Genomic DNA, 25,709 nt, shown 5'->3' with positions numbered 1-25,709 from the left:
TAATCAGAACAGTATGATACTGAGATAAAAATAGACACACAGATTAATGAAACAGAATAGAGAACCCAAAGTTAAACCCAAGCTTCTATGGGTCAATTAATTTACAACAAAGGAAGCTAAACATATACACCAAAAAAAATCACAGTCTCTACAACAAAGTGTTGCAAAAACTTAACAACTATATGCAAAAAAAAAAAAATTACACTGAACCACTATTTTACATCATACTCAAAAATTAATTCAAAACAGATTAAAGTTCTGAAACCATTAAATTCTTAGAAAACAGCATAGGTGGTAAGATCCTTGATACTGGGCTTGGTAATAATTCATAGGGTGAAACTACAAGGTCTAGAAAAGAGTAATCCAGTAGCTATAATCTGAAGAGTTCCTAGAGGACACACACTGAGTGGAACAGAAGTTTTAATCAGAAAGAGCATAGCGTCCCTTTGTGGTTAATGAATTTCCATTTGATATTAAGCTACAGACTCAAAGGGACACTATGTAGATTTCTGGAGCTCTTCAGCTTTTGCTTTTCTCTGATATCTGCCTTTTAAAGTTTATCCTTCTTAGCGTTCCCAAACTCAAATCACTTTCTCTTCAGCTCATCAAATTCATTCTGTTCCGCTTGAGACTTCCTCCTGTGTGCCATGCTTTGAAAACATACTTCAGGCAGAAATCCAAATGAATCATAGTGTTCCTCTTGCTTATGTCCCTTTTTCAGGAATCACAATCCAATAGGGTTTGTTGTCCAATATTTGAAAACAATCACCTTATATATTTTTCCTGTTTTCTAGTTGTTAACATCAGCAGGTGATGTCTGTTACTAATTACTCTATCATGGCCTAAAGTGAAAGTCCTAGCTCAAAATTTTGACCATTTTTATCACACCACATGTTCCAAAATTTGACCACTGGAAAACTTCTGTTACAGTAGGTTTGCATGAACTCACATCCTCTAGAGATAAGACCAAATGTGCATCTTCTTCCCTTAAGCACTTAGAATATTAAATCACTATGTGACTTGATGCTGGATGTTATAAGAGTCATAGAGTCTTAGGTTTGGGCATACACAACCACAATCCATTGTGTAATTAGAGTGATATATATGGAACCAGATTTTAATAGATTCAAGGTACGTTTGGAGAAGGCAATGACACCCCACTCCAGTACTCTTGCCTGGAAAATCCCATGGACAGAGGAGCCTGGTAGGCTGCAGTCCATGGGGTCACGAAAAGTCAGACACAACTGAGCGACTTCACTTCACTAAGGTACATTAATGAATGAACAGTCTAAGCTCCCACATGTTACCTACTTCTACTGAGCTATCATTTCTCCCTGAACCTACATCATGATGATTATGCTTAAACAACTAGTGGAGGAAGAAAGAATTCTGACTCAGTTCCCAAAAGGGTTGGATTGCACAGTGACGTTATTTGAAAGTAGATTGTTGCTACTCACTTGATGATGGCTCTCCAGGAGTTGATTACCACCTTAGAATATCGGGAGATGTGGCCTGAGGTATAGATACTCACTCTTGGGCAGTGGGGAATAGTTCATCTGAGTGATCAAACTTCTAAAAGGAACAAGCCTAGTAGATCTAGGACAGAGGAATGTGAAAGAGGTATATAAATGGATCTCTATGAAAGATAGCAAATGTTATTTATTTTTTTTTATTATGTTATTTTTTTCTGTTAAGACTTAATGTGTTTCATATAAAGTCTTACCAGAAATCACCTACATCAAATATCATTCTTGAACGTGACTAGGAGAACTTACCTTATAGACATCCTCTTGCTTCTCTCCTTGGCCACAGCAGTGATTGTGCAATGAGCCCATGAATAGCATGGCCATAACAGCAGGGAAGAAAGATATACATGCATTCACTAATAGACTTCTTCTCAACAAGGGTGATCTAGTTAATGGCATAGCTGAGTCCCAACATACCAAAAATAGAGAATGACACTGAACTTTTAATATAGCATCATTCGTTGGGAAGATCAAGTTAATTGGCAGCAGACTGACTATATCAAAACCTTCCACCTTGGTAGGTAAGTGATTTTTCCTTCCTAGATTTGGTATGTATTTCGCATATGGGTTCACTATTTTTGCCCACAGTGCCTCCAATATTATTACCATCCAAGAATTCATGATACATCATATTTATTGGCATAATACCCAGCCACAATATTGCCTCAGATCACAGAACCCATTTAAGAACAAAGGAGTAAAGGCATTGGGCAACATGGCCCATTATAAAGATGTATCTACCCAATAGAATGATTGAACAGTGTTGACTGGAGGACACTGTCCTCTAAGATGTGATATCAGCCTTAAACTAAGGATGTAAACCAAGATGGAGTGACTCCTCTTACTATGAAACTTAGTTGTGGAATTAATGCTAACTGTTCTATAAACTTGGGTTCTCCCAATTTAGATGTCCTGATTCCTGGAAGAGAAATGCTTCTGCAAAATGACACAGTAAGATTTTAATAAAATTTGACTATGATTGCCATCGCTTGCCAGTGGACCAAGAGGTAAACAAAGGAGTTAATGTACAGAATGAAGAAACTAATCTTAATTGTGATAGAAGGCAGGTTGCTCACACCCAATAAGGACAGGGAGGAATATATTTGCAACCCATGAATTTTACTTGACAGTCTTTTAGTACTTTTATGTATGGTAATAACTGACAACAGATGCTAAAACAATCATAATCCAACAAGTGGAGAATAAACAAGAATACAGACATTTATGGGATGGTAGCCTCTATAATCAAATCAGAAAAATAATCTAGACTAAATTCATAGGATGGGGGAATCAAGAATGGCTTGTGAAGGAGAGACATGATACAGATTACTTACAGTCACAAGGTTGATTGTAGCAGTGGACACTGTTGCAAATCTCACTAACCTTCTTCATTTAGTCTTCCAGATCAAAATTGTCCACCTTTCCTGATGTCTCTTCTTGAAAAATTGAGGTGTTCATTTTCATTTAAAGATGGAAGGAGACATGTTGAAATATGGGAGCCTGGGTCCCTGCATCGCCACCTAGAGGAGTTACTAATCATCAACATCAACTGCCTGTTGTTATCTAGTGAGATACAAACTTCTGTATTTGAAGCCATCATACATTCATGAATTTGTTACAGCAGTTGGACCCACTCTAATTAATATAGGAGGAAATTTTGAGGCAGTCAATTTTTACTTGTAGAATAAGCAAATCTCAAGAAGTGTTAATAAACTCTCATACATTGATGATGAGCTGCAAATGGAGGAAAATTTGGCACTAATGACCAAGATTTCAAATATGAAGTCTTTGACCTAGCAATTCTACCTCTAACAATTTATCCTTCATATATCTGAAGGTGTATAAATTAATGAATTTATGAATTTATTCATTGCATCATTGTTTAAAAGAACAAAGATAGAAAACAACATGACTGTCTCTCACTATCGGACAACTAAGTGGCTATTTTCAAAACGAAGCAGATATTTAGGTTCAGATATGAAAACACATTAAAGATAAATGATTAATTAGAAAAATCAAAATATCTATAACATATAATGCCAGGGAGGCCTGGTGTGCTGCAGTCCATGGGGTCTGCTACAAAGAGTCAGACACAATTGAGCGACTGAACTGGACTGAACTGATTATGATTTAATGTTAATTATAGACAGATATTCAGATACTAGATGGAATAAATGATTTTTTACTTGCATATATTTAGAATATTTCTGAAAGGATAACCAGAAAGGGCTAACAATGACTGCCTTCTCGGAGGGACACTTGATAACTCTGTTTGGGTTGGGGAAATAGATGATGAATTTTCTACTATAATGATTCTTTGTTCCAAATTTTTGCTATGAACGTGTATAAGTTATTCAAAATAAGTTGAATTTTAAAACAAACCAAGAAAAGCATGAAGAAAAATAAAGGAGAATATGACCATTTAATGGTTTCTATGGACAGGTTTCAATGAAATGACTCTCAATTTGGATCTTAGAATTATTAGAGATGTAACACAGGATGTCACAAAAACATTCAAGTTGATGATGCCAAATTAGCAGCTAGGGTATGTGTCTAGAATTCAGACCATGTCAATCCTGCCCATTTCATATCCTATCCTTTAGGGCAAGGCCTTTTCCTCACTGACCTCTCATCTTCTCATGTGCTGAATCAGAACGTAGTGTTTGCCTTTCATTGACATATTACCTCCTAAGTCTACATGGATCAAATCAATGTTTTATTATTTTGAAAGCACCTTATAGAAAGACAACTTTGTTGAAAATTATATTTGAATCTGGGCAGTCTGTCCTATGCTCTTGTACTGGATATTACTTCAAAACTACATATATCTATATTCTTCTCACTTGTGGGAAATTATTACACTGTAGATCAGCTTGAAATAGTTGTGAATCCAAAGTTACTGTATGAAGTTGAGAAGAAAGGCTTTAGTTAGAAATTAATTTATCAAACTAGCAGCCCAAACACTTAGGACAAGAGGAACGATAGCTAAGTGACCACAGAGGATTCTTTTTAATCACATGCCTGGCTCTTGGAGCAGCGGATGGTGTCCTTGGCAGCATAAAGTGGTTACTTCACCACAGAGTAACCAAATATGGAATGGTGCTTTTAAAAAAAATTACAGAAGTTGTAAATCAACAATGTAGATCAAACCATTAAATACTTTCCTTTCCAGCTAATAATGCAGCGTCACTTGTCTCTGGCAGACTAAGTCACTAAGACTGGTCTAGAAAACAACTTACTTAGAAGAGCAATAAATGTACAAAATATCAAAGCAATAAACTCTACCAGCCATTTGTACAGTCTAAAGGAAAGAATAGGAGTTGAACAGAAAGTAGTTTAACAAATAAATAAATAAAGATACCATGATCTGGAACAGGCAAGCTGTTGTCAATTTCCCAAACAAGATATAGATTTGGAGTTACTTTAATCTAAATATCAATAAGATAGATTTTTACTAAAATTTTTTTTCAGTAATAATAAATACAAAATAGTCATTACAAAAATAGTTATTAATAAGAAAAGTGGGATGAGTTTCTCTGTGCTCAGTTGTTCAGTCCAGTCCAACTCTTTGTGACCCCATGGATGGTAGCCCACCAGGCTCCTCTGTCCATGGAATTTTCCAGGCAAGAATATTGGAGTGGATTGCAGTTTCCTACTCCAGAGGACCTTCCTGACCCAGGGATCAAACCCTCATCTCTTGTGTCTCATGCATTGGCAGGCAGATTTCTGATCACTGTGCCATCTGGGAAGCCCAAGTTTTTCTGTAGATGTGTACAAGTGATTATAAAGTTAAATAATTAAAATATGTTTGTAGAGCTACCAAAAAAAGACAATTGTCAAATAAGATTGATTGCACTGAATTATATTAAGATTCATGAGATTGAAAAATTTATTTACAGTATTTTGAGGAAGCGTTTAGTTCTGTGAGAAAATTTTAAGATAGGAAACAGAAGCTTTCATATTATAGATTGTGTTCTCCACTTTTTCATGGCACAGAGGGAGCCACTTTACACCCCTGTAGTCAGTCCTGGTCTGTCAGATAAAGGGCAGTAGCTCATGGGGACAGGAAGTCAGTGGGGTATGAGAGGTCAGGAGACAAGTCTTTTGAGAGACTTTTGAGATATGCTTGATCATCATGACACCTACAGGTGGAATGGAAATGAAAGCAGCATGGTGGTGAGGAAATGCAGTGAGTGAGGAAATTCTAGTGTAAGATCTTAGGGAAAGATGATATTTGAAAAGAATTTTACATCATACTTCTTGGTGTTAGAAATATAATTCAATTTGATATTCCTCAAGAGACTAAAATAAAGGTTTGAACTGTGTTTTAATTATATGCAGGGAAATTTACTCTTGCTTATTTAAAGAATTCTACACTGGGGACTACTTTCAAGGCAGAACAAGTTATCCTACTTTGATGTTGGATAAATTCAGAAAGTAGTATAAGCATAATAAAAAGTAAATCTTTTTAATTCAATGGAGTGACGAAAATGTGCTAAAAATGGCATTGTCAATTGCTTTATTATAGGTGAACAAACACACGAATGGTATTCAATTCAGTTCAGTTCAGTCGCTCAGTCGTGTTTGACTCTTTGCAACCCCATGAACTGCAGCACACCAGGCCTCCATGTCCATCACCAACTCCCAGAGTTCACCCAAACTCATGTCCATCAAGTCGATGATGCCATCCAGCCATCTCATCCTCTGTCATCCCCTTCTCCTCCTGCCCCCAGTCCTTCCCAACATCAGGGTCTTTTCCAATGAGTCAACTCTTTGCATCAGGTGACCAAAATATTCCAGTTTCAGCTTCAACATCAGTCCTTTCAATGAACACCCAGGACTGATCTCCTTTAGGATGGACTGGTTCAATCTCCTTGCAGTCCAAGACACTCTCAAGAGTCTTCTCCAACACCACAGTTCAAAAGCATCAATTCTTCGTGCTCAGCTTTCTTCACAGTCCAACTCTCACAACCATATGTGACTACTGGAAAAACCATAGCCTTAACTAGACGGACCTTTGTTGGCAAAGTAATGTCTCTGCTCTTTAATATGCTGTCTAGGTTGGTCATAATTTTCCTTCCAAGGAGTAACCATCTTTTAATTTCATGGCTGCAGTCACCATCTGCAGTGATTTTGGAGCCCATAAAAATAAAGTCTGACACTGTTTCCACTGTTTCCCCATCTATCTACCATGAAATGATGGGACCGGATGCCATGATCTTCGTGTTCTGAATGTTGAGCTTTAAGCCAACTTTTTCACTCTCCTCTTTCACTTTCATCAAGAGGCTTTTTAGTTCCTCTTCACTTTCTGCCATAACAGTGGTGTCATCTGCATATCTGAAGTTATTGATATTTCTCCCAGCAATCTTGATTCCAGCTTGTGCTTCTTCCAGCCCAGCATTTCTCATAATGTACCCTGCATGTAAGTTAAATAAGCAGAATGACAATATACAGCCTTGAAGTATTCCTTTTCCTATTTGGAACCAGTCTGTTATTCCATGTCCAATTCTAACTGTTGCTTCCTGACCTGCATACAGGTTTCTCAAGAGGCAGGTCAGGTGGTCTGGTATGCCTATCTCTTTAAGAAATTTCCACAGTTTATTGTGATCCACATAGTCAAAGGCTTTGGCATAGTCAATCAAGCAGAAATAGTATTAAGATGGATTAAAAGTTCAAATGAAAAATAATAAGGAACTCAAAATATAGAAAAATATGTATAAGTTAATATTTATTTTCTTTAAAGTGGTAGGATGCTTTTAAATAACAAAAAACAAACTATAGAGAAAATAATGTTCAACTGTATGTTTAAAGCTTCTTATTTCTACATTCAAAAGTTGAAATCTGAAAGAGTGGATATATGTATACATATGACTGGTTCACTTTGCTATACAGCAGGAAACTAACACAACACTGTAAAGTAACTACAGTCCAATAAAAATTAATTAAAAATAGTTTCTGAGGAAAAAAAGTCATCATATGACCACAAGTTACATGAAAAATCAGGAATTACTATGTGAAACACATATCAATCATTAAGTTTTCTAGTTATGTTTTTGAATAAGTATTTAAAACATAATGGAAAAAAATATGAAAAATAACATATGTATATATATATATATGTGTGTGTGTGTGTGTGTGTGTGTATAACTGAATCACTCTGCTGCTGCTGCTACTACTAAGTCACTTCAGTCGTGTCCGACTCTGTGAGACCCCATAGACGGCAGCCCGCCAGGCTCCCCCGTCCCTGGGATTCTCCAGGCAAGAACACTGCAGTGGGTTGCCATTTCCTTCTCCAATGCATGAAAGTGAAAAGTGAAAGTGAAGTCCCTTAGTCGTGTCCAACTCTTAGCGACCCCATGGACTGCAGCCTACCAGGCTCCTCCACCCATGGGATTTTCCAGGCAAGAGTACCGGAGTGGGTTGCCATTGCCTTCTCTGAATCACTCTGCAGTACAGCAGAAACAACACGATATTATAAATTAACTATACTTCAATAAAATAATTCTTTTTGAAATGCTTAAGATTCAGTATGTAAAACTTAAATGAGCCAGCAATGCTGTATTTATTTTTAGCCACTGTCATAAATTAATTCAAACTCAGCAGTTTAAGGAATATTCATTTATTATCCAGTGTTCTTGGTCAGAAGTGCATGCCAGTCTCTCTGCTTAAGGTCTCACCATACTGAAGTCACAAACTGCGATTGCAATTCTCATCTAAAGGGTAAGGTCCTCTCCCAAACTTGCTGGATGTTGGTACATGCCGGGAGCCAGTGTGAGGAATCCCGCCCATGGCAAAGGTCATGAGGAAGGAAGCCCAACAAAACGCAAAGGCGTGATCTGGCTTCAGGGGTTCCACCTGAGTTTTCCTGAACATCTACCCCCCAAAACCAGAGGTCTGCCTGCCTTATTGTACTGTGCTTTCCACACACCACCACTTTTCTCTGGAAAGAGTTAACTCAGGGCTCCAGTTAACAGTCTCCTGCATATAATAAAAATGGAGTGTTTCAGCTCAAACCCTTCTGATGGCTCTCTAACTTGCCTGACAAGTTCCCCAGGACTTTTTACAACTTGTGAATTGTTTACAGCCCCCCAACCGTGAGAGGCACAAAGCTTAAAGCATCTTAAAGATACAGAACCTTTTCTAAAAAGCTAAAAATTATATTGGTGATGGGTTTCACTGTTGAATCAATGATTGCTGCCAAGCCTCCATATTCTTTATCTTTTAGACACCTGAAGAATATTAATCAATTGGGATATAGAAAAAGGAATATAGTAGTTTTGATATTAGCAACACTAGATTTTGAGTTAATTACTTTTCTTTTGTTATAAATCACTGTACTCCTTTTACTTGTTAAAAATTGTTGTAGCCTTGCTATGTAAGAATGCAGCTTTATTTAGTGCTTTCTGAGAGTGGCACCAGACTTTGGGAAGAACAACACTGTTAGGACAAATAAGTCTTCTGGTTGACAAACCCTTATCAGAAAAGGGCTGTAAAATGTAAATTGGCCTTCTGGCCAGAAGATGATGTAAATCACCTAAGACTTGTGTATACAACTAGGTATGCAGAGAGAAAGCCTGGTCTCGATAAGAGTCAGGGCTGCTGATGCTGCATAATTTTATATTATCCATTGATCTCTATGTACAAAAAAATAAGGTATAAAAGGCCTTTCCGGACAATAGAGGATGGGCAAGTCATTGGAAAGACTGGTTTCCCCTGTGTCCTCTTTACCTTATTTTCTGGCTGAATTCCCATCTGGGGCGTGGAGGCTCACCATGTCTACTTACTTGCCCTGGCCTCTAAGATCCGTGACAGAGGGAGCCCAAGGCGGGGCACCCTCCGATATTCAAACTGGCGCCGGTGGCCTAACGTAGATGGTGCAAACTTCTTATCCTGAAGTTTTATTAGTTCTCCATGTAAACCAAGTTATTCAGCCTCTTTTCTCCACTAAATTTTCCTACTATGCTATTTTTTCCTAATCTTATATTTCTAAGTAAATAAGTTTTTCCTCACCTATCCGTTTCCCCTTCAAATCACCCTGGATCCACCGGGGCTGGACTCCAGCAGGTATAATTCATTCCTATCCATTCACTTGTTGCCTCTGTTCTGAAATTCCAAACTTTCTTCTGTTATCATTTTCTTTCTGTTTGGAGAACTTCCTTTAGCCATTGTTTAAGGGTAGATTTACTACCAAAAACATTTTCTTAGTTTTCTCTTGTCTAGAAATGTCTTTATTTCCCCTTAATTCCTGAAGGATAGTCTTGTCAGATACAGAAAAATTCATGATTGGCAGTTCCTTACTTTCAACTCTTGCAAACCATTGTGTCACATCTGTCTGGGCACTGTGGCTTCAGGTGACAAATCCATGGTCATCTGTCATAAAATTTGATGTTCCCTTATCATAATGTATCATTTTTCTCTGACAGATTTTAAGACTTCTTTCCCCTTTAATTTCAGAAGTTTAATAATCCATGTCTCTTGGTGTGAATTTCTTTAGGTATAACCTATTTGAGTTTTGTTCAGATTCTTCAATCTGTAGGATTCTTATGTCTTTATCCAAACTTGGGGATTCTTTAGCCGTTATTTCTTTGACTACTTTTCAACAATACTCCCTTTCCCTTCTCCTGGGCTCTGATAATTAAAATGTTAGGTATTCTGTTATTAATCCATAAGTCTCAGAGTCTCAGTTTATATTTTTTAGTTTGTTTTCTCTCTATTGCTCAAATTGAGTAAATTCTATTAATCTGTCCTTAAGTTCACTGATTTTATTCTCTGTTGTCTCCAGTCTACTATTGAATCTTTTTGACAATTATTTTATTTATTTTTTAGTTCTGTGATTTCTACTTGGCTCTTTTTTTATAACTTCTACTTCTTTACTTAAATTTTCTATGATTTTCATTAGTTTTGAGATAATTTATAATTGCTAATCAAAGCACTTTTTGACAGATGTTTTAAATTTCTTCTCAGACACTTCCGATATCTGACCTGTCTTGGTATCAGTTGATTGTAATTTCTCATTCAAGGTTCTCTTCCTGATTCTTGGTATGACAAGAGCAATATTTTATTATAACCTGGACATTTTGGCTATTATGTTAGGAAACTCTGGACTCAGTTCAAATATCTTATTTTAGCTGATGGTCACCCAGTTCTAAAGGAAATCAACCCTAAATACTCATTGGAAGGACTGATGCTGAAGCTGAAGCTCCAATACTTTGGCCACCTGATGCAGAGAGTCAACTCAATGAAAAAGACCCTCATGCTGGGAAAGATTGAAGGCAAAAGAAGAAGTGGGGGGCAGAGGATGAGATGGTTAGATGGCATCACCGACTCAATGGGTGTGAATTTGAGCAAACTCCAGGAGATAGCGGAAGACAGAGGAGCCTGGCGTGCTGCAGTTCATGGAGTCACAAAGAGTCAGACATGACTTAGTGACTGAACAACAACAACTTGATATTCATGGCATGGTGAGCTTCTTTTATTCAAAGCTTCACTGTCTCAAAGCTGTCTACTAGTTCTCCATCATAATGAGTAATGTTGATTCTCTGGCGTTGATTTGTGGAAGAAATAAGCACAAGATAGAGTCTCTGGTAAATAATGTCTACAGGTCTGGATCACTCTAAGAGTTGAGGAATCTGTCTCCAATAGGTATGGATGTGTCATTTTGGACTATATTAAGACTATATTAAGAGATCCCTTGCATGTCACAACACCTAGAGTTTGGCTGTAATTCAGGTGAACTCTGATTTTTTTTTATCAGGAGACTGATGGCAGCTGGAATGCATTGGGGGTGGATGACTGGGGTGAGTGGGTTCAATAGACATGAACTTGGGCAAACTTCAGGAGATGGTGAGGGACAGGAAGGATGTGTGTGCCACAGTCTATGGTATTACAAACAGTCAGACACGACTTGGAGACAGAACAACAACACTCTTCTTGATCTTGGCACTTGTTCCTGGCCTAATTTTCAAGCTGTGGTTCTAAAAAGTTTTGTTTTAGGATCCCCTTTAGTGCTATTCTGGTCTGTTTCATTTATGTTATACCACTGGGACTTCCATTCAGACCAAGCCTGTGTCATCCATGGTGGCAGAAAGCACTTCTAGGACCAACCAGTGCTGCTGGGTGGAGGATGGGCAATGGTATTTCTTGGCTGCCACTAACAAAATTCCCCTGGGTCAGCTCAATATTTAGAGAATTCTGTTGCACTATGGAAGCAAAGAGAAAGACAGTTAATCTACATATGGAGGCACTGGGCTTCCCTGGTAACTCAGCTGGTAAAGAATCTGCCTGCAATACAGGAGACTCCGGTTCGATTCCTAGCTCAGGAAGATCCCCTGGAAACGGCATAGGCTGCCCACTCCAGCATTCCTGGGCTTCCTTAGTGGCTCAGCTGGTAAAGAATCTGCCTGCAATGTGGGAGACCTGGGTTCGATCCCTGGGTTGGGAAGATTTCCTGAAAGACAGCATGACAATCAACTCCAGTATTCTTGTCTGGAGAATCCCCATGGACAGAGGAGCCTGGCGGGCTACAGTCCATAGAGTCACAAAGAGTCAGACATGACTGAGAGATTAAGCACAGCACAGCATGGAGGCAGGGGAAAGGGGAGGTGGGAGGTGGCAGGGCCTCCCAGGGAGGGGACCAACTCAAGGGAGAGTTCTTGGGAGTTGTAATCCAGAAAATCCTGTTGGGACACCATATCAGTGATGGCCTCATCTGTCCATGAAGTTTCTTTGAAATTCCCACCCCTCTTGTCAGGAGCGGGCTTACACACATGTGAAAAGACTCTGATCTAATATTGTCCCTCCATTCATAGACAGATCCCTCTGGTCCAGTCTGAGTGGAGGCTGCATCAGAACCAGGGAATTTCCCAGTTCCTTCCAGGCCTCTTAGTACAAAGCCTTCATCTAGCAACTGAGGTGTCATCAAAGGGGATTTTTCTGATTGGCCACAACCTGACCTGGCAGAGTATGGTTTGGGTGTCTTCAAAGTTGCTTCTCAGCTCAGCCCTCATCATTGCTCTGCAACTCAAAACAGCCACTGTTGAGTCCACTGTGAGAAGAGGATGGTCCTGAACAGAGCTCTGATTCTGGGGGCCCTCGCCCTGACCACCATGATGAGCCCCAGTGGAGGTGAAGACATCGTAGGTGAGTGCACAGTTGAGGGATGTAGAGATTAGCATTGGGGAACAGGGAATCAGAGGGAAAATCAAGAAAGATTGGCCTAGAAATAGTAGAGACCCTCACACCTTTCTCCATATTCAGTCAGTCAGTTCAGTCGCTCAGTTGTTTCCAACTCTTTGCGATCCTATGGACTGCAGCACACCAGGCTTCCCTGTCCATCATCAACTCCCAGACCCTACTCAAATTCATGTCCATCGAGTCGGTGATGCCATCCAACCATCTCATCCTGTGTCGACCCCTTCTCCTCCTGCCTTTAATCTTGCCCAGCATTAGAGTCTTTTCCAATGAGTCAGTTCTTCGCATCAGGTGGCCAAAGTATTGGAGCTTCAGCTTCAGCATCAGTCCTTCCAATGAATATTCAGGACTGATTTCCTTCAGGATCGACTGGTTTGATGTCTTTGAAGTCCAAGGGACTCTCAAGAGTCTTTTCAATATTAGGCAAATCTAAAAATTACAGTTGTTTATCCTTCAGGAAACCAGAGTCCAGACACGCTCTCTTTCTTACCTGTGCTGTTGCAGAGTTCACCAAGGTCGTCACTCAGTTTCTGATGCTGGAGCCAGTGAATGTGTTTGGAGGCTCTAGGGCAATGAGCTCATTTTTTATTGCCTGAAAGATTAGCGATGTTATCACAAGTAGACGTCTTGTTACCAAAAATTCCATAAACTATCGCTCCCAAATTTATCTGAACAACTTTGGAAGCTTTTTATATATTTCTTCTAAAGTTTATCTTGGGGTGAATAGTTCCATGAATTATGAATACTGTGTGGATATGAAGACGGTTGACCTTTTCTTAGTCTCAGATCTACGTACATTGCCATGCTGGCATCTGGCACAGCGGGTAGATGAGCAAGCTCAGTCGAGTACCTTTATATAAAGCACTTTGCCACACGGGCATCACTTGATCTCAGTTACTTCATATATGTCACCTCACAAATAAAGTTGTGAGGCATGCTTTCTAAGTAATTAAGATACACAAATGTCAAAGATGACTCTTATTTTTTAGTATTACCATTATAAGTGTAGCTTGATTTTTTTTCTTTAACAAAGTAAAAATGTTCCTTTTTATTTTAAAATTGAGAACTTTATGATAAAAAAAACTTGCTGAATTAAATTGTATTGTTTTCAAACTGTCAGTCCAAATTACCTGTTCTTCACCCCATCTATAGAAGTCCTTCAAGAAGAATGGGCAAGCACAGGTTATTTTTTTGGTCCCTTAGGCCACTCTGCCTTTGCTGTCCCCCTCTTTCTACCCTCTGTTCATACATTTCTTTATCTTCCTTTCCTTCCAAGATCCATCCCTTGCCCACATCTCTGTTGTTTATGAACAAGAAGAGTGAGTTTGTAAAACCAAAGTAGAATGGCCAGATAGTTCAAAGGGGAAGAGAAAAGGAGGTTACTCTAATCTTCAGCAACTTTATTAGCCGTGGCTGCTCCCTTTCTAATTTTGTGTGATAGCAAGTTTCACCTGCTTCTCCAGAGCACTTCCACATTTTCTTTCTTCAGCATCACACCAGAGTGTCCTGGTCAAGCTCAACTTACCCATTAGGCACAGTGGGCACAGTGCCAAGGGCCTGAATGCTTGTAAGGCCCCATGAAAATACTTTATTATTTTAATTAGAAAAAGTGAAAATTTATGGTAGAAGAAAATGTTTTAATTTTAGTTTAGCCTGTATTATTTTTGTCTTTATGCCAATATGGTCATAAAATATGGCCTTTAGTATTTTTATGGAGGTGGGCCCACCTGAGCAACAGTGCTTAAGGCTCACAAGTCATAATGCTTCCCTGGTCACTGCTGATTCTGACCTTCATATAGCTCTGCTACCTCTGTGTCTTTAAGTCTTCCCCAAAGTTTCTTTGATCCTCAAGAATAGTAATTGACATTTTGTACACAATTTTGAGCATATAGCAAGCTAAGTTTTGGGGGAATCAAAAATGAAAAGACACGCTATCTGCCTCATTCGGAGTGCTAAGATTAGTCATGCTAAGAAAATGGTGTAGAAAAGCAGGAGTATTGCTGAGCAGGGCAATGGACCCAGCTGAGGGTGAAGCTATAAAAGTGATTGGTTCCAGTTGGCACAGCAGTATGATGCGGTTCACTGTGGGCAACCCAGGACAAGTACCAGATGAAAAGGAATAATTGCATATATTCATGTTTGAAAAGGAGTCAAGAATATTCATTACAAGGATAAAGAAATTTTGTTAGAAGGCCTTTAATTATAACTGATCCAGAAAGGGGGTAAAGGATGAGCAATAGACTAACTTGAAAGCAGGACATTGGAATGGGGAGATTGGAAATTATAATGCAATTTTTTTAAATGTGTAATGAGAGAACTTGATTAAAACAGTTGATAACTAAGTAGAAACTTCAGGAATGAGCTAGAGGTGTCCAAAAAAATCTTAAAAGATCATTTCATTCCAAGGGCGAAAAACAGACCCCTGAAAAGACCAATGAACATGAAAGGAAAATCTCATTTGGTTTGATTGACAGATGAGGTCAGATGAGGACATAGGATATACCCATCACAGTACACTGATCAGTACACAGCACTTGGTCCTTTTCTCACCTGACTCCCATTACTCAACAGACTCCTTGTTGACAGAGACATGCCTGATAGATGTTTTATTCTTTGTCTCTGCCAATGTCTGAAACCCTGTTGATATTCATGAAATGAGGAAGCTGGGAAAGAGAAAATATTAAAAGACTAATATGTGTCTGGACAAAACTGTCCAGATTTTGGCAGAGTCAAACTGAGTTGGTTGCCATTTTTCTTTAGCATCCTCAGAAAAGTACATTGTCCATTTGAAGAAAAGGGTTATAATTCACTCTGAGTCTTCAACAAGTATGTGTTGAATCAGAAAAAGTTTCATTACCTCCTTAAAGAAAAAAAAAAAAAAATGGTCTTCCCTGATGGCTCAGATGGTAAAGAATTCACCTGCAATGCGGGAGACCTGGGTTTGATCCCTGGGTTGGGAAGATCCCCTGGAGAAGGAGAAGGAAAAGCCTACCCACTACAATATTCTTGCCTGGAGAATTCCACTGACAGAGGAACCCGGCAGGCTCAAGTCAATGAGGTCGCAAAAAGTCGGACACGACTGAGTGACTTTCACTTTAAAGAAAAAAAATAGGGGGAGGAAATGTCAGAAATGCAAAATAAAACTTCCATTTTTTTAATTTCAGAAAGAATCAGGCATTCTTCTTTAAGAATCACTACAGTTAACAAGATGTACACCTTAGAAGCATTGTTTATTCTTTATATGCTTTGTTACATTGCCACTGTCCTTGTCATACTGTTTCTTATATCTTATAAAAGAGGATATTCTTTTAAACTAGTAAAATCATGTGGGCTTCTCCTTGGTTAAAAAAAAAAAAAGAAGGAATCTCTATGCAGTAAATGTTCTGCTCTGAGTCAGCCTGAGGGGAGAAGAATCACAATGAATGTATTTTTATCTGATGAAAAATTAAGTGAGAGAAAAAACTTTTGAAGAAGCGAGAAGAAAGCTAATACCAGGATAATTCATTCATTCCCTTCTTTCTTCTTTCTTTCCATTATATTCTTTATTACAGACCTACAATGTGCCAGGCACTGAGCTGGGCAGGCAGGAAATAGCAGTAAACAAAGCCTGTGAAATCCTGCCCTTGTGAGCATATGAAAGTGAAAGTGAAAGCAGCTCAGTCATGTCCAACTCTGCGACCCCATGGACTGTAGTCCATGGAATTCTCCAGGCCAGCATACTGGAGTGGGTAGCCTTTCCCGTCTCCAGGGGATCTTCCCAACCCAGGGACTGAACCCAGGTCTCCTGCATTGCACACAGATTCTTTACCCACCAGGCCACAAAGGAAGCCCAAGAATCACACGTGTTACAGTGCAAAAACAGCGAGGATTCTAACAGGACAGCTACCAACACTGAGGGAGAAGGAAGCCGATACTGGGAATTTTGCTTAGAGACTTTGTGCTAAAGATGAACCCCGCAGTCTTTGAAAGTTAGTCTCTTCTACTTTTTTTAATATGTTCTTTCTCTCTGTTTTCCACTTTCCTGCTTCTCACCCTCACTTATCAGCTGACCACGTTGGCACCTATGGCGCAGAATTCTACCAATCTCATGGTCCCTCTAGCGAGTACACCCAGGAATTTGACGAAGACGAGCTGCTTTATGTGGACCTGGAGAAGAAAGAGACTGTCTGGCGGCTGCCTATGTTTGGCCAGTTTGCAGGTTTTCACATTCAAGTTGCACTGAGTAACATAGCTACAGAGAAACACAACTTGGATGTCATGACTAAATGGTACAACTTTACCCCAGTTATCAATGGTAAGTGTCCACCATTCTACTTCTCTTTCCTGAATCTATTCTTTCATATCAGGCTTCACTCCCTTCTTCTCTAAGGAGGGATATCCTTCACCACTCTATGAAACTTTTCCAAGGGTCCCCAGGTGTCATAGTAATTATTGACCACTCATCCTCTCCCATCTCAAAGATCACATATTTCCATGTAATATAAGGACCCTTACTCCCATAACATATTCCTTGAATCCCTCAAGGAGGAGTCCCACACGCCTCCCTCCTTAACAAGCATGCCCACAGACAGCACGGGGATAAAGCGTGGGCAGAGTATAGCATCTCCCAGCAGAAGGCAAACAAGAGCTCCTCCTCCTCTCAGACTGGGAAACGTTGGTGGGCGGGCTCCCCCAGGAGGCAGTGCAGAATCAGGGCCAAGCTTTTCCCATTTCACATCTGTGCTGTTTCCTCACCATAGAGGTTCCTGAGGTGACTGTGTTTTCCAAGTCTCCCGTGATGCTGGGTCAGCCCAACACCCTCATCTGTCACGTGGACAACATTTTCCCCCCTGTGATCAACATTACATGGCTGAAGAACGGGCATGCAGTCACGAAGGGTGTTTATGAGACCAGCTTCCTCCCCAAGGATGATCATTCCTTCTTCAAGTTTGGTTATCTCACCTTCCTCCCTTCTGATGATGACGTTTATGACTGCAAAGTGGAACACTGGGGCCTGGAGGAGCCACTGCTCAAACACTGGGGTATGTACAAGCTCCACTCCTATCAGTACTCTCTCTTTTTCTACCAAGTACAAAACACGCTGAGTTTTGGTCCCTCAATCTCACAGTCCAAAGCTGGTTTTCCACACTTCAAGGTTTCTAAAATTATAGAAACCTTCATTCTCTTCCCTAAGCCTGGTGCCCTGAGTTTTTGTAGCATGAACAACACACCTCCTGCCCAATCTCATGCACAGGCACATGAACCAACACTCAGTATTCTGACTTTCATAACTTCACGTTTCCAGAGCCTGAGATTCCAGCCCCTATGTCAGAGCTGACAGAGACTGTGGTCTGTGCCCTGGGGTTGACCATGGGCCTCGTGGGCATCGTGGTGGGCACCATCTTCATCATCCAAGGCCTGCGCTCAGGTGGGGCCTCCAGACACCAGGGTCCCTTGTGAGTCGCACCCTAGAAAGGAAGGTAAGGATCAATATTTGTCAGTGCCACAGACACACTTCAGGAGAAAGCGAAGCGGGAAGAAGTTGCAGACACAAACGTGGTTGAAACGTTGTGGGAGAATTGGGAACCAGCATGACTACAGCACAGAAGCTCCCTAGGACTCATCAGTCTCATGCCTTTCCTGTTGCAGGTGCTCTGCCCATCTATGAGAGCAGAAGAGTGGACGCGCTAGACAACCTAGAACTATTTTCTGGCCAAGTTCATCATATAGTCTCTCTCCCCCTATACTCTGCCCCTCCTCTCTTCTCTGGGACTTAAGATGCTGTATCATCTCAGACCTCACATATACCTCAGAGTTCTCCCCTAACTTTCTGATATTTTTTCTGTTCTCAATAGTTGCCTACCATGATATCACTGGGGTATTCCACCCAGCTACCTATTCCCTAGTGACCCGGACCCCATATCACCATGGAAGCAATAAACTCCCCTTCAATAGAAATTTTTCCTGTCTTTCATCTCAGGGCTAACCAAGATCATATTCTCTTATGCTTTAGGCCCCTTCATTTCATTTCTCAGATCATGTTTCATGCCAAGGAACATAAGAGCAACTTGTATAAAATCATAATATTTCAGTATTTCACTATGGTTAATATTTCTCTCTTCCTACTGTTTCCACTCTTGGCTCTTGGCATTGCCATCCACCTCTTAATTCAGGCATCAGTGAAAGTAATATATACCTTTTTCCCTTGGTATAGATTTTTTATAGCAGAAATACAAAAACCAAGAGAGAAGTCTGTACTCATCTGTTTGTTTGTTTTTTTTTTTTTTTTTTTTTTGCTGCACTGTCCAGCTTGTGAGATCTTAGTTCCCCAAACTGGGATCGAACTCAGAACCACAGCAAAGAAAACTGGGTCATAAACACTGGCATGCCAGGGAATTCCCAATTCTGTACCCATTTTAATACAGCTTTATAAAGCTATGACAAAAATTAGAGAAAAGAATTTTGAACTCAAAAGTACCAAAAGTCAAATTTTTGGTATCAAACATCAAAATTTGTTTCCAATACCTTAAATTTGTGAGGACTGCATTATAACAGCAAAAGCATTGTCTCCTCTCCTCACCCTTAGGGGATAAGAATTCTCTAGATATAGAAAGAACTGAAAGTCAGTTAGGAGAGGATTAGAATAAGATAATAATGTGGATATTTGAGGACCAAAAACTTGTCCTTACTTAGGGTTAGTAACCCTAATGGGAGAGGGGAGGGAGTAGAAATCACAGGCATGCTTGGGGTCCCTAGAAGACAGGTGTAGTTTGTCTCACCTGCTAGGTGAATTCCTGCTATATAAGCACACAGACTTTCCTGACGTGGCCTGTGAGGAATGGGAGAGTGAATATGACTGCAGGGTGTCTCCAGGCAGATAAGCCTAAGCCAGGCACGCTGGATTCCTGTGCATCCCTGTTTGCCCTGGAAATAGCAAAATATCCCAATATCCCCAGCCCTCTGCCCATGACCCTCCTGGCTAAGGAAAGCATGAATCTATGAGAGAGAAATCCCAGGAGAGACAACATCATTGAGGTAATGTAGCAGCATCTATGAGTGCGATGTTCTCCTCTAGATTCACTGTCTCCAGTGGAAATCCGTGTGGAGGAAGTGAATCAACAGATGGATCCTCTGGCTTTCCTGAGTGTGTCCAAACGTCACTCTCGAGAGTGTGAGTGACTTGACTTGGAATCATTGTGCCTTTGAGAATGTTTTAGGCACATTGCCTCAGACTTTCCACTCTGCAATTATTGAGTCTATGCATTGCATCTTGGAAGGTATTATGGAACAGCTATGAAATGTATGAGACTGTCCCTGCCCATGCCTACATCAGGGAGCTCAAAATGTAATTGTGAAAAAAGACACAATATCAACACAATATCGTACAGCTTAGTTTGGTACAAAGAAACCTAAATCCAGGTTCAGGACTCAGTACTTTATACCTAGTATTTATATTTTATAACCCTGGCTAAAGTATCTAACATTTCCAAGCTGTAGTTTTTTCATCCATTATATGGGGTGTTGATATGTTTCTTGTAGGCCTAGTGACAGAATTCAAATAATCTTGTTACATAGGAAATGTCTTACACATAGTATACAAATACATAAGAAAAACATTGCTAGTTATATTCACAATTAGTTTATTAAAAAGAATAGATCAAATCATATAGAAAGCACTTTTCCTGGGCCTTTTAATGTTTTAAGAGATTTGTTTTAATGATTTAAGAGACTCCATACATGGAGTATGGATTAACTTTTTCACATATTAGTTGAACAATTATTTTTTTCCAGAATGAGAGAAGCTGAGATTGAGTTAGACTGAGAGGATAAGTAGGGTCCAGTTGTCAATGACCTATCATTGGTGAAGGGGTTGCTAAGAGAACTCTTCAGGAAAATTGTAACATTTGATTTTGGATTTGTTACTCTCTAACAAAAAATATGTTCCACTCTCCCATGACCTATAATTTTTAGTCGAGCTATGTTACATGTAAATGGATATTTATGCATGTTTACTTGGAGGAGTAGGGAAGATTCAAGGAGAAAAAGCTAGCTGTGAGATAGTGCCAGGAGCTAGCATGAGGAACTCCGCCCATGGCAAAGGTCACAAGGAAGGAGGCTTAGCATACGCAAAGGCATGATCAAGCCTCAGGAAACCCCCTGTTCCCGAGCATCTACCCCAAAACCAGAGTCTACCTGCTTTACTGTTTCATGCTCTCGCCTACACCTCTGACTTTATGGGGGGCTGTTCCCCACCGGTCCTCTTGGAGAAGGAGTAAACGTGCAGCTCCAAGTCAATAAAAATTCCTGGGCATGACAAGAGTGTTTCAACTTACAAATTCCTCTGAAGGTTATCTAGCCTGCCTGTATAGGTTCATCTGGCCATATGTGATTGTTTACAGCCTCCCAACCATGAGAGGCACAAGATGTTTTAGACTTACTAAAGGCAGATTCTTTTGGGAAGTTAGAAATTATTAGTATAGTGGGTTGGTTAGGAATTATATTGGTGAAGGGTTTTTTCATTTGTTGTGCCAATAATTACTGTTAATTCCCTGCCCTGGGTGTGACAAGGGTGTCTCAGGTCAAACCTCTCTGCTGACAGACTAGCTTGTATGACAACCTCTCAACCATAAACAGCACAGAGAGTTTGGAGTATTTTGAGAGTCTTAATTAGCATAGGGCTTTTCTCATTGTTGAGTCAATGATTGCCGCCAGGCCTCCATATCCTTAGGCACCTGGGAATATATTAATTGATGTATTTGGAATATAGAAAAGGAAATATAGTAGTTTTTGATGTTAGCAATACTAGACTTTTTGAGTTAATGAATTTTCTCTTTTGTTATAGATCACTGTACTTTGTTATAAATCACTGTGTCCTTGCTATGTAAAAATGTAACTTTATCACTATCTTAAGAGTAAATAGATCTTAAGGGGAACATTGGTGAAAGGTTTTCATTTGTTGGGCTGATGTTTGCTGCTAAATCTCCATATTCCTTGCCCTTATAATGAATATAACTAGCATATAGGAGAAATAAATATTAACTTTTAAGATTAATCATGTTAACCTTAGGTTAAATCAATTCCTTTCTTAGTTGTAACCCATTACACCCTCACCCCATAGCAATGCAACTTTATCTGCTACCTTCAGAGGGTGGCGCCTGGTTTAAGAAAAAACACTCTTGGAAAAAATAAGTTTTTTGGTTATCAGAAAGAAAGGGTTGTAAAATGTCAGCAGGCCTCATGGCCAGAAGGTAATGTAAAACCCCTAAGATCTTTTTTTTATGTAAAGCACCTGATTTTGATAAAGGTCTGGACTGCTGACCCCCGTGTGACTCTGTATTCATCCCTATGTGTAACAAAAGGTATATAAGCAAACCTAAAAATAAAAAATTCGGATCAGTTTCTAGAAAGACTGATTCCCCCATGTCGTTTCTTTCTTGCTCCCCATTTTTCTGGCTGAATTCCCATCTGGAATGTGGGTATTCACCAAGCCTGTTAATTTTGCCTGGGCTTCTAAGATAGGACTGGGGAGGCCTCAGTGCCTCCTCTCCGGGAGAACGGAAAGACGCCTGTGGCCTACATAGGTGGTGACTGGTATTCCACATAAACCAAGTTATTCAGCCTCTTTTTCTCCACTAATATTTCCTACTACACTATCCGTTTCTAATCTTTCTCTATATCTGTAATTAGATAAGTTTTTTCCTAGAACGCCAATTCTGTCCCCACCTTCGAATTACCCTGGATCCACCAAGGCTGGACCCCGGCAAGGTAGAAATAAAAAAATAATTTAAAATGCAGAGTAGGAATTAGTAAATGCAGGAAATCTGAGCCAGAGGTGATCAAGAAAATGTAGGTAACAGAGCACAGAGGATTTCTAGGGAACTGAAACTACTCTGATAACTGTAGTAGGAGATACATGTCATACATTTGTCCAGTCCTATAGAATACGTATCAAGAGTGAGCCCTAAAGTAAACGATGAACTTTGGGTGATAATGATGTGTCAATGTAAATTCATCTAGTGTAAAAAAAAATGCAGGAGATGTTGATAGTAGCACAGGATATGGTTAGTGGAGCAACGGTATGTGAGAAATCTCTTCACCTTCTGCTTAACTTTGCTGTGAACCTAAAACTTCTCTAAAATAGAGTGTATTTTTTTTTAGATTGTTTACTTTTATTTTTAGCTTAGAAATTTTAAAATTGGGGTATAATTGCTTTGCAATGTTGTGTGTCTTCTGTACAACAAAGTGAATCAGCTATACGTATACATATACTCCTCCCTCTTGTGCTTCCCGCCCACCCCACCCCCATCCCACCCATCTAGGTCATCACAGAGCACCAAGCTCAGCTCCCTGAGCTATACAGCATGTTCCCATTAGCTAGTTACTTCACACATGGTAGTGAACATATGTCAATGTTACTCTTCGAATTCATCCCCCTCCCCCCCCCAGACTCCATATCCACACATCTGTTTCTCTACATCTGTGTCTCTGTTTCTGCTTTGTAAATAAGATTGTCTAAATCAACTTTTTCAGATGCCATGTATATGCATCAATATACTACATATATTTTTAAGTGAAAGAAAATATCAGCAATTATTATCTTAAACATATAAAATTAAAATTTCAGTAAAAAAATATAGATCACCTGCCTATGAACAAGTGTACTAAGAAGAATTTTGGCAATAGGATTTTGAGTAAGAAATTTTAAGTATCAATGATTCATAAGGTAAGAACTCAGCATAGCATAATAATACAATCCAGGTCTACCTGTGCTGTTGCAAAAGGAAAACTTCATTCGTTTCTATGCTGAATAATATTCCATACCACACATACCACACATACCACATCTTCTTTAACCATTAATCTGTTGAACACTTAGTTTGCTCCCATATCTTGGCTATCATAAGTAATGCTACTGTGAACATTGGGGAGTATATACCTTTTTGAATTAGATTTTTTTTTTCTTTTCTTCAGATATTTACCCTGGAATGAATCTGCTGGATACTTTAAATGAAGTATAACCCTATAAAAATTTCAAATCACTATTCTGTACACCTGAAACTAATATAACATTGTGAACAACAATTAAAAAATAAAATTTTAAAAATAAAAACAAATAAAACTATGCATTATGTAACAAAAAGTTTATGGGACTAGAAATAATTGATATATAAAACAAAATTCAGTTCAGTTCAGTTCTGTCGCTCAGTCGTCTCTGACTCTGCAACCCCATGAATCTCAGCACGCCAGGCCTCCCTGTCCATCACCAACTCCCGGAGTTTACTCAAACTCATGTCCGTTGAGTCAGTGATGCCATCCAGCCATCTCATCCTCTGTTGTCCCCTTCTCCTCCTGCCCCCAATCCCTCCCAGCATCAGAGTCTTTTCCAATGAGTCAACTCTTTGCATAAGGTGGCCAAAGTATTGGAGTTTTGGCATTAGCATCAGTCCTTCCAAAGAACACCCAGGACTGATCTCCTTTAGGATGGACTGGTTGGATCCCCTTGCAGTTCCAGGGACTCTCAAGAGTCTTCTCCAACCCCACAGTTAAAAAGCATCAATTCTTTGGCACTCAGCTTTTTTCACAGTCCAACTCTCACACCCATACATGACCACTGGAAAACCATAGCCTTGACTAGACGGACCTTAGTCGGCAAAGTAATGTCTCTGCTTTTTAATATGCTCTCTAGGTTGGTCATAACTTTCCTTCCAAGGAGTAAGAGTCTTTTAATTTCATGGCCGCAGTCACCATCTGTAGTGATTTTGGAGCCCAAAAAAATAAAGTCAGACACTGCTTCCACTGTTTCCCCATCTACTTCCCATGAAGTGATGGGACCAGATGCCATGATCTTCATTTTCTGAATGTTGAGCTTTAAGCCAACTTTTTCACTTTCATCAAGAGGCTCTTTAGCTCCTCTTCACTTTCTGCCATAAGGGTGGTGTCATCTGCATATCTGAGGTCCGTCACTAGCTGCGATGGACCGCGCAGAAGCATGTCTGAGAGGCGCTCCCCCTCGCCCAAGGTCAGGGGCCACGGCCAAGAGGAGCTAGCCCATGTCTGAGGTCAAGGGCAACCGCCTAGAGGAGCAACCCCATATCCAAGGAGCAGCAGCTGTGCGGGCGCAGGAGGGCCGAGAGGAGCTACTCCACGTTCAAGGTCAGGAGGGGCAGCCGTGAGGAGATACCCCTCGTCCAAGGTAAGGAAAACCCAAGTAAGATGATGGGTGTTGCGAGAGGGCATCAGAGGGCAGACACACTGAAACCATAATCACAGAAAACTAGTCAATCTGATCACACAGACCACAGCCTTGTCTAACCTAATGAAACTAAGCCATGCCATGTGGGGCCACCCAAGATGGGTGGGTCATGGTGGAGAGGTCTGACAGAATGTGGTCCTCTGGAGAAGGGAATGGCAAACCACTTCAGTATTCTTGAGAACCCCATGAACAGTATGAAAACAAAATTAGAATTAATTAATTGGAATTTATTTTGCTATGAATGACTAATGAAGGTATAATATAATATAATTAACTTAGTGTAAACTAGTAAGAACTGATGCCTTTGAACTGTGGTGTTGGAGAAGACTCTTGAGAGTTCCTTGGACTGCAAGGAGATCCAATCAGTCCATCCTAAAGGAAATCGGTCCTGAGTGTGCATTGGAAGGACTGATGCTGAAGCTGAAGCTCCAATACTTTGGCCACCTGATTAGAAGAGCTGACTCATTTGAAAAGACCATGATGCTGGGCAAGATTGAAGGCAGGAGGAGAAGGGGATGACAGAGGATGAGATGGTTCGATGGCATCATCGATTCGATGGACATGAGTTTGAGTAAACTCCAGGAGCTGGTGATGGAAAGGGAAGCCTGGCGTGCTGCAGTCCATGGGGTCACAAAGAGTCAGACACGACTGAGCGACTGAACTGAACTGAAACTAATAAGCTTACACTATTTTAAAATATATCTCATATTCTGAATCAGAAATAAATAATAAAGAATACAAACTTTAAAAGTTTAATTCTA

The 25,709-nt window shown here is 39.9% G+C and overlaps 2 protein-coding genes across 6 annotated transcripts in view; one reads left to right on the top strand and one right to left on the bottom strand.

Moving 5' to 3' along the window:
• The window catches only part of LOC101118514 (boLa class II histocompatibility antigen, DQB*0101 beta chain), a 65,211-nt gene that overhangs the window by 14,569 nt on the left and 24,933 nt on the right, over positions 1 to 25,709 (bottom strand). The gene's annotated exons all lie outside the window — the stretch shown is intronic.
• Positions 12,519 to 23,814, top strand: DQA (HLA class II histocompatibility antigen, DQ alpha 2 chain). Of its 4 annotated transcripts, none has more exons than XM_027958340.3 (5): positions 12,519 to 12,665; positions 16,762 to 17,010; positions 17,456 to 17,737; positions 18,001 to 18,175; positions 23,667 to 23,814. In XM_027958340.3, exons 1-4 carry the CDS (start codon positions 12,584 to 12,586, stop codon positions 18,153 to 18,155), a joined length of 768 nt encoding a protein of 255 aa, XP_027814141.1. In that variant the 5' UTR covers positions 12,519 to 12,583; the 3' UTR covers positions 18,156 to 18,175; positions 23,667 to 23,814.

Source organism: Ovis aries, chromosome 20 (assembly GCF_016772045.2).
Source record: "Ovis aries strain OAR_USU_Benz2616 breed Rambouillet chromosome 20, ARS-UI_Ramb_v3.0, whole genome shotgun sequence".
NCBI lineage: Eukaryota > Metazoa > Chordata > Mammalia > Artiodactyla > Bovidae > Ovis > Ovis aries.
Note: the sequence above shows the minus strand (reverse complement) of the source record. Positions and strands in the feature narration are given on the sequence as shown.

Excerpts from the sequence above, each read along its gene's own strand:
- DQA (XM_060402991.1), top strand. The coding sequence starts at position 12,584 with ATGGTCCTGAACAGAGCTCTGATTCTGGGGGCCCTCGCCCTGACCACC. Across the intron at positions 12,666-16,761 it reads TGGAGGTGAAGACATCGTAG|CTGACCACGTTGGCACCTAT; the intron begins GTGAGTGCACAG and ends CTCACTTATCAG. Across the intron at positions 17,011-17,455 it reads CTTTACCCCAGTTATCAATG|AGGTTCCTGAGGTGACTGTG; the intron begins GTAAGTGTCCAC and ends TCCTCACCATAG.